The sequence below is a fragment of the Hypanus sabinus genome, chromosome 7 (genome assembly GCF_030144855.1).
Source record: "Hypanus sabinus isolate sHypSab1 chromosome 7, sHypSab1.hap1, whole genome shotgun sequence".
NCBI lineage: Eukaryota > Metazoa > Chordata > Chondrichthyes > Myliobatiformes > Dasyatidae > Hypanus > Hypanus sabinus.
The window spans coordinates 128,042,641-128,060,683 of NC_082712.1; the positions used below are offsets into that span (position 1 = coordinate 128,042,641).

An 18,043-nucleotide genomic window follows, 5' to 3' on the forward strand; every position below is an offset into this window, starting at 1 on the left:
TCTCGTCAAATCTCGTCAAATTGCTTATGAAGTAGAGCTGTTCTGCATTCTTTGTGATTGCATCCAATTGTGTTGGCCAGAGGACAGATCCTCCACAACGTTGACACCCAGCAACTCAAAGTTGCTCATTTTTTCCACTGCTGACCCCTCAATGAAGACTGATGCATGTTCTCCAGGTTTCCCCTTTCTGGAGACCATAATCAATTTCTGGGTCTTGGTGACATTGAATGTGAGGGCATTGTTGTGACGCCATTCATCCAACTGATCTATCTCACCACATTGCCATCTGAGACTGTACCAACAACCACGGACATATCTGTGAACTTATACAATGGTGTTTGTTCTGTGCTTAGCCGCACTGTCATGAGTGTAGAATAGAGCAAGTGCTAAACATATAACCTGGAGGTGTGCCTGTATTGCCTGTCACTGATCATGCTGCTTTGTCTTTTGTTAGTTTTTGAAGTATAAGTTGTTATTCTTTTCAGATGTTGCCATTTTCTATTTTCATTTAAGCATTTGGCAATTTTGTTTTATACAAAATGTACTTTGCAACATTCTCTCATTCTAAATGCAGTTATTTATTTAACCATCTGATTGAGCCTATGCTCCAAAGGATAGAAGATTGAGGTAATCAATGAAACAAAATGCTGAAAAGTTCTGACTGGGTGAATGCTGAAAGTAAGTTTTCCCTAGTGAGGTATCTCAGTAGGGAGAAGGGCAAAACTTCATTCTTTAGCACAAATTTATATAGAGATGGAATTTCTTAAGGAGTGTGAATTTTTGGAATTTTCCACCCAGGAGACCTTTGGCGGTTGATAAATTGAAAGTGAGAATAAAAGCTATTTAAACTACAAGACAGGTATTGGTAATGAGAGAATGGGAAAGTGGCGTGTTTGGCCAAAGTCGTGTCAGCATTGAATGATTTGCAGACCCAGGGGCTGACGGACATATTCCTGCTTGTTTTATTTTGCGTTCTTATGTTTTTTACAGTTAAGAAATAAGTGCATGTTTAATTGATGTTAATTTGGTGCATGTATAGTTGTCATCTTGTTTTGAAGTCCCAGGTTTAAGTTGGTTAGTAGAATTATATTTTGAATGAGGGAATGTTCTAGGTTGGAATTAGCAATGTACATTTTGTACAACAAAGAAAGCTGAAAAACTGAAATAAAAAAAGAAAATATTTGAGCTACTGGTGACATTTATTGGGAAGGGCATTAGACAATTAAAGATAGTGTGTGATAACATGGAGAGCATCAATTTGGGAATGATGCTGCAAGAAAAACAAAGTTGGCAATGAAACAAGTTAGAAAGCAAGAGTGGTCTGAAGAATGTAGAAGTGGGAGAAACAAAACAATTGTTAGTAAGAATCTGAAATAATGACTACTCAGAAGTTCGAGTGCTGTATTTCATTCATATTGCAATGAGTATTGAAACGATAGTTAGCCAGAATCTTCAGTCACATGTCTAGACTGAGCAAAGTGGAGCCCAAATCCTGAACAGTGACATGAAACAATAAATGGATGCTAGTATGTAGATTGTTGCATTGTCATCATTTCGGAGAGCACAACTTTTACAAGCTCTTCTGCCTTTTCTGCCCTCCTTATCCCCAGTAAGTGTCCAGCTTGATCACTAGAAATAGGTGACCTTAAGATTAGTTGCCTCTCTGCTTTCCTCTCAGCAGCAAGCCACCCTGATGTCTGGTGATCACTGAACATTTCTCATTAATATCTCCTGTCACTTTTTAACTTAAGCTAACCACTTGTCCCCATTCAATTAACTGTCATTCCCATTTGATGCTCCCATTTCAAGACTGATGTCCCCATTTCCAGCCTTAGGATTTTTTTTAAGTTCAGTGTCTTCATACTGTGTTGGGTAGAACTTTCATCCTGTATTTGCACAGAATTTTGTGATGAACTATTGTTTTTATTTAAATCTTTGTAAACTTTGATTTGTGGTTTCAATTTAGAGATCCAGAATGGGAAAAGTAGATTTATTTACCTGGCACTAAAGCATTCCTATTTTGCAGTAAAACTGCTCAAGCAGGAAGTTTTACAGCCAGTAACATCTTCCTTGAACATCAACACTGTTTGAATGTAAGTAATGTAGCAGTCAAATTGTGTGCAGCAAACTCCCAAGAGCAGTAATTTGGTAATGACTAAAGTTAGTTTTTAAGTGAGGATATAAAAGATAAATTTATCAACTGCCATAGGATCTTCATGTCTGTATGAGAGGATGGAACATTGCATGACAGTTTCATCTGAAGCATGGCACCTGCAGCAGCAGTCACACCATTCAATGCCTTGCTGTAGCTGGATTTGTGTTGTCAGGACTCTGGAGTGGAAATTGAACCAGGAACTCCTCGGAAGTGAAGGTGCCAATTAATGGTTAAAATTGTGGTTTTGAAAGCATTGTTATTACAATATCGAACAGTATAGCACAGGAACAGGCCCCTTCAGCCCACAATGTTGTGCCAAACTAATTAAACTAATAATTAAATGCCTAACTAATTAATTCCTTTTTCCTTCACAATATCCATACCCCCTCCATTCTCTGCAGATTTATGTGCTAGAATTGCCCATTTTAGCACTGGGAATACATCCTCCTTGCTAGATAGTGCCATTATGTTATTGAACTAAATACATGTAGAAGTAAATCAGGAAGGTTAAACTTCATGACTGAACTTTCTCAGTTGTAGATAGCTCCCAAAGACCTAGGTAATTGATTCTGATGCTGGTTTGTATCTCAACAATGTAGCAAGGCATTTTAAACAAACAAAATCTAGTATAACAAGCTTCTGTAATGGTTCAATGGAAGTGCTGTATTGTTGTAAAATCTTATCAGATTCATCAATGTCCTACCAGCTTTGCCTGGTCTGTCTTGATTCTCTAACCCAGCAATATGGTTTTTCTGTTAGATGATCAGGCCATTCAGTTTAGAAGGTAACTAAAATTAGTAATAAGAGTAATAATATGTTTTTCTGGTATCTACATTCCATGCTTATACAAAATAAATTGTATAATGGTGTATACTCATGCATGCCTTTCATGATTTTAAAAACAGTAAATATGTATACCCCGGCCAACTGTCCGATCTAGAGTATTAAAAGCAAAGGCTAGTTTTCATTGGCAGTGTGTGCTGCTATGAATTGATGATATATATGCAGGGTTAGCAGACCTTCATTAGAACATCTGTGTTGTGAGGAAAGTTTCCCAGTCATACAGGCTGAACTTATTTTGCAAAGAGGCCAGACGACCTGAAGCAGGAGGAAAAAATTGTAACCCAGGATGAGGAAAAGATGTAGAAAATTTAAAGATTAAATTGAATGCATTGAATGATAGAGGGTGGATGACTACAAGTCAATAATATGTGTTTGGAGAGTGGGACCATACAGGACAAAATATAGGGACTGGAGCTTGGCAGGGGTATGTTTTTGGGATGGCGAGCTGCAAGAAGGATATTGGAGAGTTGTGATAGAGATAAATATTCAGCAATGTGATTGGGCAAAAGAAGGTTACAGAGATGGAGTGCCTTAAAGATGGGCAGCAAAATAAAGTTTGAAATTCAACGAGTTGAGCAGATGTCAAGATTTTGTGATGTTTGTACGGTCAAGGGAAACTATTGGATGGGTTGCTGAAAGCAAATTTTATGGTTTAAAAAGGTGTTAAATTTTCTGAAGTGTTCATTTGAAGCAGATAAGCAGCTTTAATAGTGAAAGCTGTTTGAGATTCTGATGTTTATATCTTTCAGAAGCCAGGAAAGTCACAATTCTTGTTCCATGATTGTTTTACTAAAGTGTTAGAAGAAAAAAAAACTGAAAAAAGCTAGTAGCAGAAGGCAGAAGATGAAAAAATGGTTCTCCCTTGTGGTCAGCTCTTTTTATAACTATAGATAAGAGACATTCTATTTAAATTTGCGGATGAGAGTCAGCCAATCAGAAAGCCCCAATTCAAATGCCACACAAGATTTCCAGAATCATACAAGTGTAACCACTTGGGGACATACTGAATCTACATTCTGTAGCCTCTAGGAAGCATACTGATCAATTACTTGTTAATAAGTATTAACAGAAAATACAAGCAATTGTTAGTAATAAACACTAGGAAGTTTGCAGATGCTGGAAATACAAAGGAACATGCACAGTTACTGAAGGAACTCAGCAGGTCAGGGTAGCATCTGTGGAAATGAATAAACCGTCCACATTTTGGGCCATAAAGAAAATAACAATTAAACCAACTGATCCAACAGCAGTTTTGGATGGTGAAGGATTAATCTATAGTAGAATGCAGAAGAGTTGATTCCATGAACTACTTTATGAAAATGTGTTGACTATATTCAGATTGGCAGATTTCACGTGAGCATCACTGAGTTTGGCAGAAAGATGATCATAGTTGGGAGCTTAATGTCCAAGATACATCTTGTATCGAAAGGTCAGGCAGATATGCAAAGGAGGCAGGGTGCTCTGTTGGTTTTAAAAAAAAATGTAACCAAATCCTTGACATAGAATTAGAAGAATCCTTGTGGATGGAGTTAAGAAATTGCAAGGTAATAAAGACTCTGGTGGGAGTTACATACTGAACAATAGCCAGGAGGTGGGTAACAAAGTACCACAGGAGACAGAAAAAGCATGTAAAAAGAGTGATATTCCAACAGTCGGGGTATTTCAATGTGCAGGTAGATTGGGGAAAATCAGGTTGGTGCTGGATCCCAAGAGAGGGAATTTGTAGAAAGCCTACAAGATAGCTTTTTTTGAGCAGCTTGTGGGTGATCCCTCTAGGGGAAAGGTGATTCTGGATTTCCTGTTGTGTAATGAACCAGATTTGATTAGGGAGCTTAAAGTAAAGGAAGCTTCAGGAGGAATAGAATTCGCCCTGCAGTTTGAGAGAAGATATGGAAGTGAAATGTATTATTATTACAGTGGAGTAAAGGGAACTGCAGGGGCATGAGAGAGGGGCTGGCTGGGATTGATTAGATGGGGACACTGGCAGGATGGTGGTGACTGTGGTTTCTGGGGGTGATTCAGAAGATACAGGATAGATGTATACCAAAGATGAAGATGCATTCTGGAGGGAGGGTGGGCCGTCTGTGGCTGGTTGGGGGTTTGGTTCGTGGGCAGTGGGGGAGAGGGATATAATGTGGTGATGAATGGAAAGTTAGAGGATTGGAAGGCTTTTGAGGACAGCAAAGAGCAACAAAAAAAATGGTGTAGAGAGAAAAAATGGACTGTGAAGGTAAACTAGCTAATGGTGTTGAAACATTTTCTCAGATATATGAAGTGTGGGTGGAGTGAGAGTGAATATTCAGCCACTGGAGGGTGACTCTGGAGAGGTAGAAGTGGCGGATGAACTGAAGTACTTAGATTCAGCCTTCACTGTGCAGGAACACTAGCAGTATACCAGAAGTTCAAGGGTGTTAGGATAGAAGTGTGTAGTTAAGGAGAAGGTGCTTGGGAAGCTGAAAGGTCTGAAGTTAGATAACTCACCTGGACTGGATGGACTCCAGTGCCTATAAAAGGTGTCTTCCATACCCTCCAGAAATTTTATGTTACAACATTGAATCATAATGGATTTAATTTGGCTTTTTTAATACTGATCAACAGAAAAGACTTTGTGTCATAGTGAAAACAAGTTCTACAAATTGGTCTAAATTTATTACTTTTATTAAACACAAAATATTTGATTACATAATTACTCACCCCCTTTGTTTAGCACCTTAGGCAGCAATTACAGCCTGGAGTCTGTGTGGTTAGGTCTCTGGACACTACATTTTTCCCCTTTTTTTTACAAAACTGCTCAAGCTCTGTCAAACTGCACGGGGATTGTGAGTGACTTGCTGTTTTTAAGCTGTTACTGTGTATCTTTGGCTTTATGCTTGGGATCATTGTCTTGCTGGAAAACAAATCTTCTCCCAAGTTGCAGTTACCTTGCAGACTGCATCAGATTTTCCTCCATGATTTCCCTGTATTTTGCTGCATTCATTTTACCCTCTACCTCCACAAGCTTTTCAGGGCCTGCTGCAGTAAAGCATTCCCACAGCATGATGCAGCCACTAGTATGCTTTATAGTAAGGGATGTTGTGTTTTTGATGATGTGCGTTTAGTCTGATGGCCAAGATGTTCAAATTTGGTTTCATCAGACGATAGAACCTTCTAGCTGACTTCAGAGACTCCCACGTCGCTTATAGCAAACTCTAGCCGAGATTTCATGTGAGTTTTTTCAACAGTGTTGAACAGTACCTGTCTTTGTATCATCTGCAGACTTGGCCACTGAGTCATCAATTCCTTCCTTCTTGACATGTGAAAAGAAGCAATTCAACACTAACCCCTGTGGAACATCACTAGTCACTGGCAGCCAACCAGAAGAGCCCTTCTTTATTCTGACTATTTACCTCCTGCCAAACAGCCAATCTGTTATCCATTCTAGTATCTTTTGTGTAATAGCATGAGCTCTTATCTTGTTAATTAGCTTCATGTACAGTACCTTGTCAAAAGCCTGAAAATCCAAATAAACAACGTCCACTGACTCTTCTTTGTCTGTTCTACCTGTTATGCAGGATTTCCCTGAAAGAAATCATGCTGACTTTTGCCTACTTTATCATGCACCTCAAAGTACCAAAATATCATCCTTAAAAATTGGCTCCAACATCTTCCCAATCACTGAAGTCAGGTTAACTGACTTCAAGAAATGTCCTTGACTTAATTAACTTAAAAGAAATTTCCTTTCTTCTGCCTACTTAGAGAGTGGAATGACATGTGCAATTTTCCGGACCTCCAGGATCATTCCAGAATGTAGTGATTCTTAAAAGGTCATTACTAATGCCAGCACAATCTCTTCAGCTACCTTTTTCCGATCAGTGGGGTGTACAGTACCTATAAAAAGTATTTCCCCTCCCCGTAAGTTTTCATATTTTAATGTTTTACATTGAATCACAGTGGATTTAATTGAACTTTTTTTGACACAGATCAACAGAAGACCCTTTCCTGTCAAAGTGAAAACAGATCTCTACAAAGTGATCTAAATTAATTACAAATATAAAGCATAAAATAATTGATTACCCCCTTTAATATGACAAACCAAATTATCACTCGTGGAGCCAATTGGGTTTGGAAATCACCTAATTAGTTAAATGGAGATCACCTGTGTATAGTCAAGGTATTTCAACTGATTGTAGTAAAAATACACCTGTATATGGAAGGTCCAACTGCAGGTGAGTCGATATCCTGGCCAAAAAAATACCATGAAAACAAAAGAAAACTCGAAGCAACTCTGGTTATTGAAAAGCACAAGTCAAGAGATTGATACAAGAAAATTACCAAGTCACTGAATATCCCTTGAAGTACAGTTAGGCCAATCATCAAGAAATGGAAAGAATGTGGCACAGCTGTAAATCTGCCTAGAGCAGGGCATCCTCAAAAGCTGAGTGACAATGCAAGAAGGGGAATTATGAGGGCGGCCACCCACTAAGTCAACTCCGAAGCTGTTACAAGCTTCAGTGGCTGTGATGGAAGAGTGGCAAAGAGGAGTGGGTAGTGTTAAAAGCAGAGAATCTGCAGAAGGACTTGGATAGATTAAGAGAATAGGCAAAGACCTCCACAACTCTTCACATTTTACTGAACCATTTTCTAAATTTTATATGTATTGAAGTAGGATTTTGAGCTAATCATTGTACATTATGGCAAATCAAAAGAAAAATCCATAACCTGTCCACAATTTACTAAAAATTATAGACCAAAATTCTGAAGCTGTAAAAGTATTCATCCCCTTTGTAATTACTACACTCTTTACTCAGATGCAATATACTGTATTATTTTACCAACTCACCTAATTTGTTGTAGAAAATTGGAGGATTTCCTGTTTCCAGTGAATGCACAAGAATAAATGTCCCTCTCCTTGTGAGGTCCACAGTATGGTAGGTTTTCAACAGACCAAACCAAAATGAAGACAAAAGCATATTCAAGCCAAGTCAGTAAAATGATAATAGAGAAGCGCAAATCTGCAGAAGATTACAAGACCACCTTAAAGGCACTGAACGTACCTCAGAGTATTCCCTACTATAAAGTCTGGAGGTAGCACCATGCTATGGGATGCTTTTCAGCAGCAGGGACTGAAGATCTGGTCAAGATTATGGGAAGATGAATGCTGCTAAATGCAGGGGGGGTGGGGGGGAGAATTGCTCATTGTGCGGCAACTTTGCTGTTTCTTTAGCATTTGGTTTTTGTGAGACGAGTTTCTAGCTCGACACTCAGCCCAGCATGCAAGGAGCTGGTCAGATTCAAACCTGGAACTACTCTCCTTAAAGTACGGTGCGGGTGCCACTACACCACTGGCTTAAATAGAGAGATCCTGAATAGAAAACCTGCTAGCCTCTGCCAGAAAGTTTAACCTGGGGAGGAAGTTTGTCTTTCAGCAGGACAACAACCTAAAGCACACTGTCAGAGCAACCATGGAGTGGCTTCAAATGAAGAAAATTGATGTCCTTGAGTGGCTCAGTCAAAATCCTGACCTGAACGGGATCCAACATCTCTGGCAAGACCTCAAGATTGCTGTTAATTACTGCTCCCCAATTAACTTGGCATGGCTTGAACAATTTTACAAGGAGGAATGGGCAAATATGTTTCCATTATGTTGTGCAAAGCTCATACTTCTCGAAAAAGACTACTGGCTGTTAAAGCTGCGAGATGTGATTCAGCTAACTACTGAGCAAATATGATTAATATATTTGAACTGCTGGCAATACAATTTTTGATTTTTTGTTTTCCATGCTTTACAGTATTCACTGTTATTGGGTTCTACTGTGGGGGGGGGGGGGGGCAGCATGTGATTCACAAATAAAAATTCCCAGTTAAATTGATCAAAATCAGTCTGCAAAGGGTTGGGACTGAATATTTTTACACAGCTCTGTAGTGTTTGGAAGTGTATGGTCATGCACTTTGGTAGAAGGAATAAATGCATAGTTTATTTTTTCTTGGCAGGGATAAAACTCTCAAATCCCTTTGCACCTCTGATTTTTGAGTCCTCGTGCAGGATTCTCTAAAGATTAACTTGCAGGTTCGGTTGGTGGTAATGAAGGCAAATGCAGTGTTAGCATTCATTTCAAGAGGACTAGAATGTAAGAGCAATAATTTCCTTATAATGTATTGGGCAGACCGCACTTAGATTATTGTGAGCAATTTTGAGCCCCTTATCCAAGAAAAGATGTGCTGATGTTGGAGAGGTTCATGAGAATGATTCCAGGAATAAAGGGGTTAATGTATGAGGAGTGTTTGGCTTCGGGCTTGTACTTGCTGGAGTTCAGCAGAATGGGGGAGTGACATTTCATTGTAACCTGTTGAATATTGAAAGACTGAGATAGAGTGGATGTGGGGTGAATGTTTCCTATAGTGGGTGAGTTTAGGGACTAAAGGGCACAGCTTCAGAATAGAGGGAGGTCCATTTAGAACAGAGATGAACAGGAATTTCGTTAGCGAGTGAGTGGTGATTCTGTGTGCTTCATTGCCACGTACGCCTGTGGAGGCTAAGTCACTCAGTACATTTAAAGCGGCCATTGATAGGTCCTTGATTAGGACATCAAAGGTTGAGGACAAGGCAGGAGAATGAGTTTGAGGAGGATATTAAATCAGCTGTGATAGAATGGCAGTAGACTTAAATGTGCCAAGTGTTTTAATTTTGTTCCTGTATTTTGTTACCAAATGCTGTAGGAACCCTAGCATCCTCTTACTTTCAGTTAAATTTTATTCTAATGACTGATTCTCTATGTAACCCTCCACTGGTTCTTTATTATTGTGTTATTTTTCTTAAACTTTTGGAAGAAAAGAATAGTCCATTAGTTTGGATTATGTAATCTGCAGCAAATGGTGCTTTAAAAATCTGTGAGGTGCTCTTATCACTTCTGTACTATTGCAGTCAGTAGTAAATTCAAGTGGAATCAATCAGATTTACTATCACCAGCATGTGTTGTGAAATTTGTTAACTTAGCAGCAATTCACTGCAATACATAATGTAGAGGAAGAAAATAATAATTAAGTATATCAATTACAGTATGTTTATTGAATAGATTAAAAAGTGCAAAAACCAGAAATAATATTTATTAAAAAAGTGAGGTAGTGTCCATTTAGGAATCAGATGGCAGAGGGGATAAAGCTGTTCCTGAATCATTGAGTATGTGCCTTCAAGCTTCTGTACCTCCTACCTGATGGTAACAGTGAGAAAGGGGCACTTTGTAGGCTAGTACCCAAGATGAAGCCGACTAAATTTACAACCCTCTGCAGTTTCTTTCAGTCCTGTGCAATAGCCCTTCTGTACCAGCCAGTGATGCACCCTGTCAGAATGCTCTCCATGGTACTTCCATAGAAGTTTTTGAGTGTATTTGTTGACATACCAAATCTCTTCAAACTAATGAAGAATAGGTGCTGTCTTGCCACCTTTATGGCTGCATTGATATGTTGGGACCAGGTTAGATCCTCAGAGATATTGACACCCAGAAACTTCACTTTCACAAATTCTTCACTTTCTCCACTTCTGATCCCCCTATGAGGATTGGTATGTGTTTCTTTGGCTTGCCTTTCCTGAAGTCCACAGTCATCTCTTTCGTCTTACTGACTTCAAGTGCCAGGTTGTTGCTGTGACACCAATTCACTAGTTGACATACCTCACTCCTGAATGTTCTCTCGTCTCAATCTGAGATTCTACCGACAATGGTTGTATCATCAGCAAATTTATAGATGGTATTTGAGCTATGCCTAGTCACACAGTCATGGGTATAGAGAGGGTAGAGCAGTGGGCTAAGCACACACCCCTGAGGTGCACCAGTGTTGATCATCAGTGAGGAGAAGGTGGTATCATCAATCTGCACAAATTGTAGTCTTCCAGTTAGGAAATCAAGAATCTAATTCCAGAGGGAGGTACAGAGGCCCAGGTTCTGTAACTTCCCCATCAGGATTGTGGGAATGATGGTATTAAATGTTGAGCTATAGTCAATGAACAGCATCCTGTTAGTGTTGTTCATCCAGATGATCTAAGGCTGTGTGAAGAGCCATTGAAATTGCATCTGCCATTGACCTATTGTGGCAATAGACAAATTGCAGTGTGTCCAGCTCATTGCTGAAGCAGGAGTTCAGTCTAGGCATGTCCAACCTCAAAGCATTTCATCACTGTAGATGTGAGTGCTACTGGGCAAAAGTCATTAAGGCAGCTGCTCTTGGGCACATGTATTGAGCAATAGTGAAGTGGAAAGGGGACCGATCAGGCTGAAGATTATGAACAACAAATCAGAATGCAAAATATCCAATCTTTAAAGAACAAAATCAAGATTATCTCAGAAATGAGCCTGGTTTTATACAGAAGAACCACCTGCAGTAAAGTTGCCTGACATCTGCAGGTGGCTGTTTCTCAACTTTGTGAAATAATATCTTGTGTTGCTTCTCTTTTCCAGAAGAAGATAACACTGGTTACTATACAGCATTTACAGTTGAATTAGACTGATCAGAAATTAACGGGGATTAAGACCCAGGGGAAGAAATGAAGCACCCATTCATTTTTGGCCTCACAAAGTCTCTTCCAAAACAGACTATTTAGTTGAAAACTTTTTTCTAGTGGATAATGTGAATCCAATGAGATCTTGCAAGCGGCTGATACTGGTAGGCTGGACAGAAGCAGGTTTTGCCAGATGGATAGAATAAGGTAAGGAGAGGAAGCTTGTGTAGAGCATCAAGATCTTTAATATCGCAGAGAGCTGGAAGAATACACAGTGTAAATGTGAAGGCAATGAAATTGTATGAAAAGTAGTTGGCAAATAAAAACAAAGTAGTGCATAAAAACAAGGGGACAACTAGGAGATAATAGGCCTTATTAGGAATGAGAAAATGAAATGTGTGGAGGCATGAGCAAGGTTATTAGTTTGCAATTTCCTCATGATGGCTGGTTCCAGTGTTGTATATAAAGGGAACAAGTGTGAAGTATAGAATAGGATAAACAAAGTAACTTCTAGGGATTTATCATATTTGAAAATTGATGAATAGGAAATGGACCAGGCCCAGATGAAATGTATTTCAGATGGGGGAGAAAGCAACTGGAAATTTGAAACTTTGAATTATCAGTCTTTGTGCTTCAGGAATCAGGCTAGAATTAAAGAACTGGTACAGTTGACAGTTAGTTTAAGATCTCTGAATGGTTTTCAGAATTAAAATTCAATAGGACTGTCTAGTCGATCCCTTCCATTTTACAGGATATTAATGTTCTAAACCTAAATGTAGAGAATGTGATGGTACAATGAAGAAGAAATGTTTACACTATAGAAAGGTATAAATAAGTCGGCTTATAAGGGTCAGCTGGGTAGAAAAAAAGCAAGTGTGACTGAATCCAGAAATTTGAGGAAAGAGACTTGTAAGCATGATGTCAAATAAAGATGAGAGGATATTGAAGGATGTCGAGGAAAGCATGATCTTTGGTTTGTATTTCCACTTGATTCTTAAAGGTAGCAGTGTGGTTTACCAAAAGGATGCTTTACTGGCTGCATCGTGGTAGTCTTCCTTTGTGAAGATTGGACACTGTCTGGTAGTGGCCACCCATTTTAATTTCACTTCTCAGACCCATTCTGATGTGTCTTTCCGTGGACTCCTTCACTGTCGTGATGAGGCCATACTCGGATTGGAGGAACAACACCTTGTATTCTGTCTGGGTACACTCCAAACTGATGGCATCAACATCAATTTCTGAACTTCCAGTAATGCTTACCCTCCCACCCCCCCCCCCCCTTCACCATTCCCCTTTTCTTTCTTCCATGGGCTTCTGTCCTCTTTTATCAGACTCTTCCTTCTCCACTGCTGTATCTTTCACCAGCTTCCCAGCTCTTTATCCCTTCCACCTTCAGGTTTCACCTAATACCTTGTGTTTCTCTCTCCCCTAACCTTATCTTTTAAATCTACTCCAGCTTTTTTTTTTCTCCAGTCCTGCCAAAGGGTCTCGGCCCGAAATGTTGACTCTGCTTTTTTCCATAGATGCTGCACGGCCTGCTGAGTTCCTCCCACATTTTGTGTGGGTTGCTTGGATTTCCAGCATCTGCATATTTTCTCTTGTTTGTGATTAGAGATTTGAGTGGAATGAAGGAGAACGGGTTGGTGAAAGCGAGAAAGCAGTTGTTTGGCGGTTGCATTGGAATAGTAGGGAGAAGTGGTTGTGCAGGTTTTTACTGGGGGAGGCATTCTGGACAATGCAGAAAAGAATATAATATTGAGCAGGAGTAGCCTGTATGGTCCCTTCAACCTGTTCTGTCATTTTGATGTGGCTAATCTTGATCTTAGCTCCGTTGGGAGGGTGGGTGTTATTACTAAGGATATCAATGGTAGTACATGCATTCAATAATGATGAGTACTGTCTGCAACAATTTAAAAATACCTAGAGAAGAAGAACCCTCCAGAAACAAATTAGGATGAAGTTCTTTGACACAGCAGCAGGAGATAGAGGAGTATGGGACGATTCTGAAATCATTTGATCAATGGCATAAATTATTTGAGCTGAATGACTTGTTTCAATGTTGTGGTTTATGCTTCGTTATGAGAATTCATTTTTGACTTGCCTAGTGTGCTTGTTAATCTCAGTGTAAAACTTGATTTAGTGGAATGAGGTTTGAATAATTGGGCTTTTGATATTGGTTGTCAATCCATACTGATACAAGGTGACACAAAAGTCATATTTTGTTTTTAATTTATTTCAGTCAATAACTGTATGTTGCAATTTGCTGATTTATTGTTACACAAGATGCACTTAAAAAAATCAGTATTGGAAAAATTTCAGCTGCACTTTAGGAAGTAAACTGACACTATAAATTGGGCAGCTTTCCCTGAATAAATAAGTTTCCAGTTAAGTTTAACAACAGCATTTCATATAGCATAACAAATTTCTTTCTCAAGTTGAAAACTGGTTGCCTGAGCACTTCAAAATCCTATGTGATATTAAATGCTTTGGAAAATGAGATTTTTTTTATCCCTTGCTTTCATTTTGATTTTTAACTTTTGAGAGATGTACAACTTTTATGTATGTCAGTCAAAGTTTAAGAACATCACTAAAATGCATTATTGAGTTTTTCAATCTTACCTTGGGATCTATTCTGATTTATTTAAATTCCCAGTTGATTTAAACTACCCGAGTATATTTGTATATTGGTCGCTAGAATAAAATCAAACCTATGCTGTATCAAAGTCTTGTTAACAAGCTATGACGCTCATACCTATGCAGTTCAAAACACAAGATTATTAATTCCATAGAATAGTAGCCTACAATGTCTTTGTTTATTAAGTCGCTGAAGACATGCATAGGCTCTTTATGGTCAATTATTTGTAATTTCTAACCAGTTGGCAATCTGTAGTAAGCTGATGATTCCATTGCAGTAACATTATGCACCCTATCCTTGTTATACGTGGGGGAATCGTTCCTCACAGTCAATGCATAGTATGGAAAACACATAATGTGCATAATTATTTAAATAGAGAAAATAGGGATGCATTCTGGAGGGCTTCATAAATACGCTTTATCTGTAATTTATTCACATTTTCATACCAATACGACACAAAAGCAGTACCACAAGATAACATTCGTATTATATTTCAACATTAGAACACAAAAGCAGAACAACCTATCCTTTGCTGCCTTGAAACCTGACACAATCTTTTCATCCTTATGTAAGTGCGTTTCAGCATACGCTTCCAAAAAAGCCCAGTTTCGTCTGCATTAAACACCTACTTTGGTGTGATACCTAACTCAGCTATCATAGCCCGCAACTGCAAAGGGTAGCATTCAGCAGCTTCATGGTCAGCAGCAGCTTGCTCACTACGCACAACTAAGTTGTGAAGCCTGTGACGATTAACAAACTTAGAAAACCATCCCCTACTTGCATTAAAGCTAGCGATATCACTTGGCACTTCCTCACTAGCCTTTGAACAAAGGCGACCACAAATTTCCAAAGCTTTTACACAAAGGTGATCGGAATTAAGTGGGTTTTTTTCTTTGTTTCATACTCAATGTAGAAACTCAATGTTTCCTCAATTTTTGTCATAATCGGGTTACACACTTTGGTAACAATCTTTGCAGACACTTGTGATGAATTAATCACTGCACTATTTATTTTCTCAGCATTTTTCTTTATGTTTCTGATCGTGGACTCACCCAGGCTGAAGTAGTGTCCCAGAGCTGTGTTACCTTCACCTGACGGGGCCCTGTTTATAATTTCTAACTTTTTTCAATTGTTAACGTGGTTCTCTGCCACTTGGCTGATGGACCAGGACTTGACATAGGACACTTAGGAGGCATAGTTAAATATTTCAATCACAGAATCAGTGCATCATAGGTAATAACAAAAGTTTAAGGGTTCAAGATCGCACATCCACACGCTGCCAAAATCAATGTGAGACTGGCGCAGGAATGAGACTGTGAGGTGTGCACACGTGACTTGTATTGGCGGGGAAGCGGTGCTTCTCGTCCCAACGGCTGCGCATAACTGAGTTTTGGACGCATATAAGGTGAAGTTGGTGGTAATAGGTTCGACGCATAACTGAATCCGCATTGTCTGAAGACGCACATAACAAGGATAGGGTGTATGCCATTTGTTTTATTTATGTAGATAACATTGAACAGATTACACAATTATGAAAACGGGTATATGACAGAATTCAGTTTTGCCCAGCTCTATCCAGAAAATACACCAAAATCATACCTATTCATTCACTGGGCATGTTCTTTGCTGAATCATGATGCTTTTGGTACAAGGTTCTTTGGAAATTAAAAATGAGGCTAAAACTTGTTACAGTCATTTATTAAACATTACAAGAATGAAAAGAGGAGAAAGAAAATGAAACGAGTGTGTGTGTGAGAGAGAGAGAGGGATGTAGGTATACAGTAAATACAAATACAAAGAGACCTTTGAAGCAGGGAAAAATAAAAACATAGAACCCAGTCCTATTTAGTCTGGTCCTCTTGGATCAATCTGCTGATAATGCGCATTCCATTGAATTTCCATAGCTAATAGTCAGCTACCAGATAGCCCTCATTCAAAGAATGCAATACTTGCCACTGAAACCAAGAGGCTTCCAGAAAGTACAGAAGAGCTGTTCAAACTAAATTTATAATTAAAGCATATGCATGTCACCATATACAACCCTGAGATTCAGTTTTTCCTCAAAGTAAATCCATAATTATAATAGAATCAATGAAAAACACAGCAACTTGGATGTTCAGCTGTCTGCTGTGATGCAGTCAAGCATCCACAACATATCTCTAGAAGTTTGTAAAATTTTTAGATGTCGTGCCAAATCTTCAAAAACTCATGCGAAGCTTCCTATAATTATATTTGAGTGCTAGGCCCAGGACAGGTCTTCCAAAATAATAATAGATCAATTTAAACTTGTGGACCCTCTCATGGAGCTCTAGTTTCCTTTTCCTGAAATCCACAATCAGCTCCAAGGTCTTGTTGACATTGAGTAAGAGGTTGTTATGACACCACTCAGCCAAGTTTCCTATATGCTGATTTGACCTACGACAGTGGTGTCATCAACAAAGTAGAATATGGCATTGGACCTATGCTTAGTCACACAAAGTAAAGCAAATAAAATGGGACTAAGCACACAGCCTTGTGATGCACCTGTGTTGATGAAGATTGTGGAGGAGGTGTTGCCAATTCAAATTGACTGGGGTCTGCAAGTGAGGAAACTAACCATTAGAAAACCCATTGAACAATTACTTGTATGTGGATATTTATATAAACAAGCATAAAAAGTTAAATTACAAGAAACTAACAATTATACAGTTCAATCCAACAGCTTCATTGGCAAGGTGATTATTTATTACCCATCTCAGTTTCTAAGAAACCTTTGATACATATTACCTGTAGATTAACTGGACCTTGCAATATCTAAATAAACACTATGGATTACTTTTGTAATTATAGAAGGTTAACAAAACTAAAATGGGGCCATATATTACATTTTTTTAAATTATCAGACATTTGTGCAAAAATCTCAATGGTCAATGCTTGCATAGTTTAGTGCAATGTAAGACATCATTTCACTTTTAATTTTAATTTAAACAACTTAATTTTAGTTGTTATTTATTTGTTTCCGTCAATACTGAAATCTGGTCATAATTAAAGAATTCAAGATGTTATCGACACACTGAGCTGCATGATACTTTTATTAACAGCAGGTTGAATGTACTGGATTTTGTCATAGTATTCCTACACAGCAGTTTTCATTTGGTTAAATTATATTGTTGAAATAATACACATTGCCTCAGAATATTTATGTGAATGTCCTGTATTACAATGTTTTGTTTTTCTTTTAATAATGGTATTTGTGCTGAGGCTGTTTATTGAATGGTATTGGTTCCATTTCATACTATTTCCAGTTAATTTTGCTATTTATTTCTTTTTTTAGTTGAACCATCATCATCGTGAATGATGGCAGATAAGAATAGGTAAGCCATTAACTTGCTCACTTGCATTCATTTAAATGGTAGTTTGGCTTGGGAAGATTGAAAGAGTAATATTGCTGAAAATGATACAACTGCTATAAAATTATGTAGTGCAAAAGAGAGCCATAAAATTGTGAAAAAGTGTACATGGGTTCATTGTCCATTCAGAAATCTGATGGCAGAGGGGAAGAAGGTGTTCCTGAAACATTGAATGTGTCTCTTCGGGCTGCTGTACCACTTCCATGAAAGTAACAATGAGAAGAAGACATGATTGATGCTTCCTTTTTGAAGCTTCATACTTTGAAGGTGTTCTCAGTGCCCATGAGGGAGCTGGCTGAGTTTACAACTTTTTGCAGTTGTTCTGATCCTGTGCAGTGGCCTCCATACCAGATAGTGATGCAACCAGTTAGAATGCTAAATGGTAAATTTAGCATGGTAAATCTGTAGAAATTTGTGAGAGTTTTTGGTGACTTACCATGTCTCCTTAAACTAATGAAACTTAGCTGTTGTCATGCCTTCTTTGTAATTATATCACTATGTTGATATATTAGATAGGATAGGTCTTCAGAGATGTTGGCACCCAGGAACTT

The 18,043-nt window shown here is 38.5% G+C and overlaps 1 protein-coding gene across 5 annotated transcripts in view; it reads left to right on the forward strand.

Moving 5' to 3' along the window:
- nap1l4b (nucleosome assembly protein 1-like 4b) overlaps positions 1–18,043 on the forward strand; it is a 121,458-nt gene that overhangs the window by 4,554 nt on the left and 98,861 nt on the right. For 4 of the 5 annotated variants that reach the window (XR_009513293.1, XM_059975560.1, XM_059975556.1 and 1 more), the window contains exon 2: positions 17,417–17,456. Coding sequence is in view for 4 of the 5 variants with exons in the window: in XM_059975560.1 (XP_059831543.1) it covers positions 17,437–17,456 (20 nt within the window). In the remaining variant the exon portion in view is untranslated. Of the gene's footprint in view, positions 1–2,071; positions 2,094–17,416; positions 17,457–18,043 lie in introns of those variants that run through there. The other variant, XM_059975558.1, reaches the window with a different exon arrangement.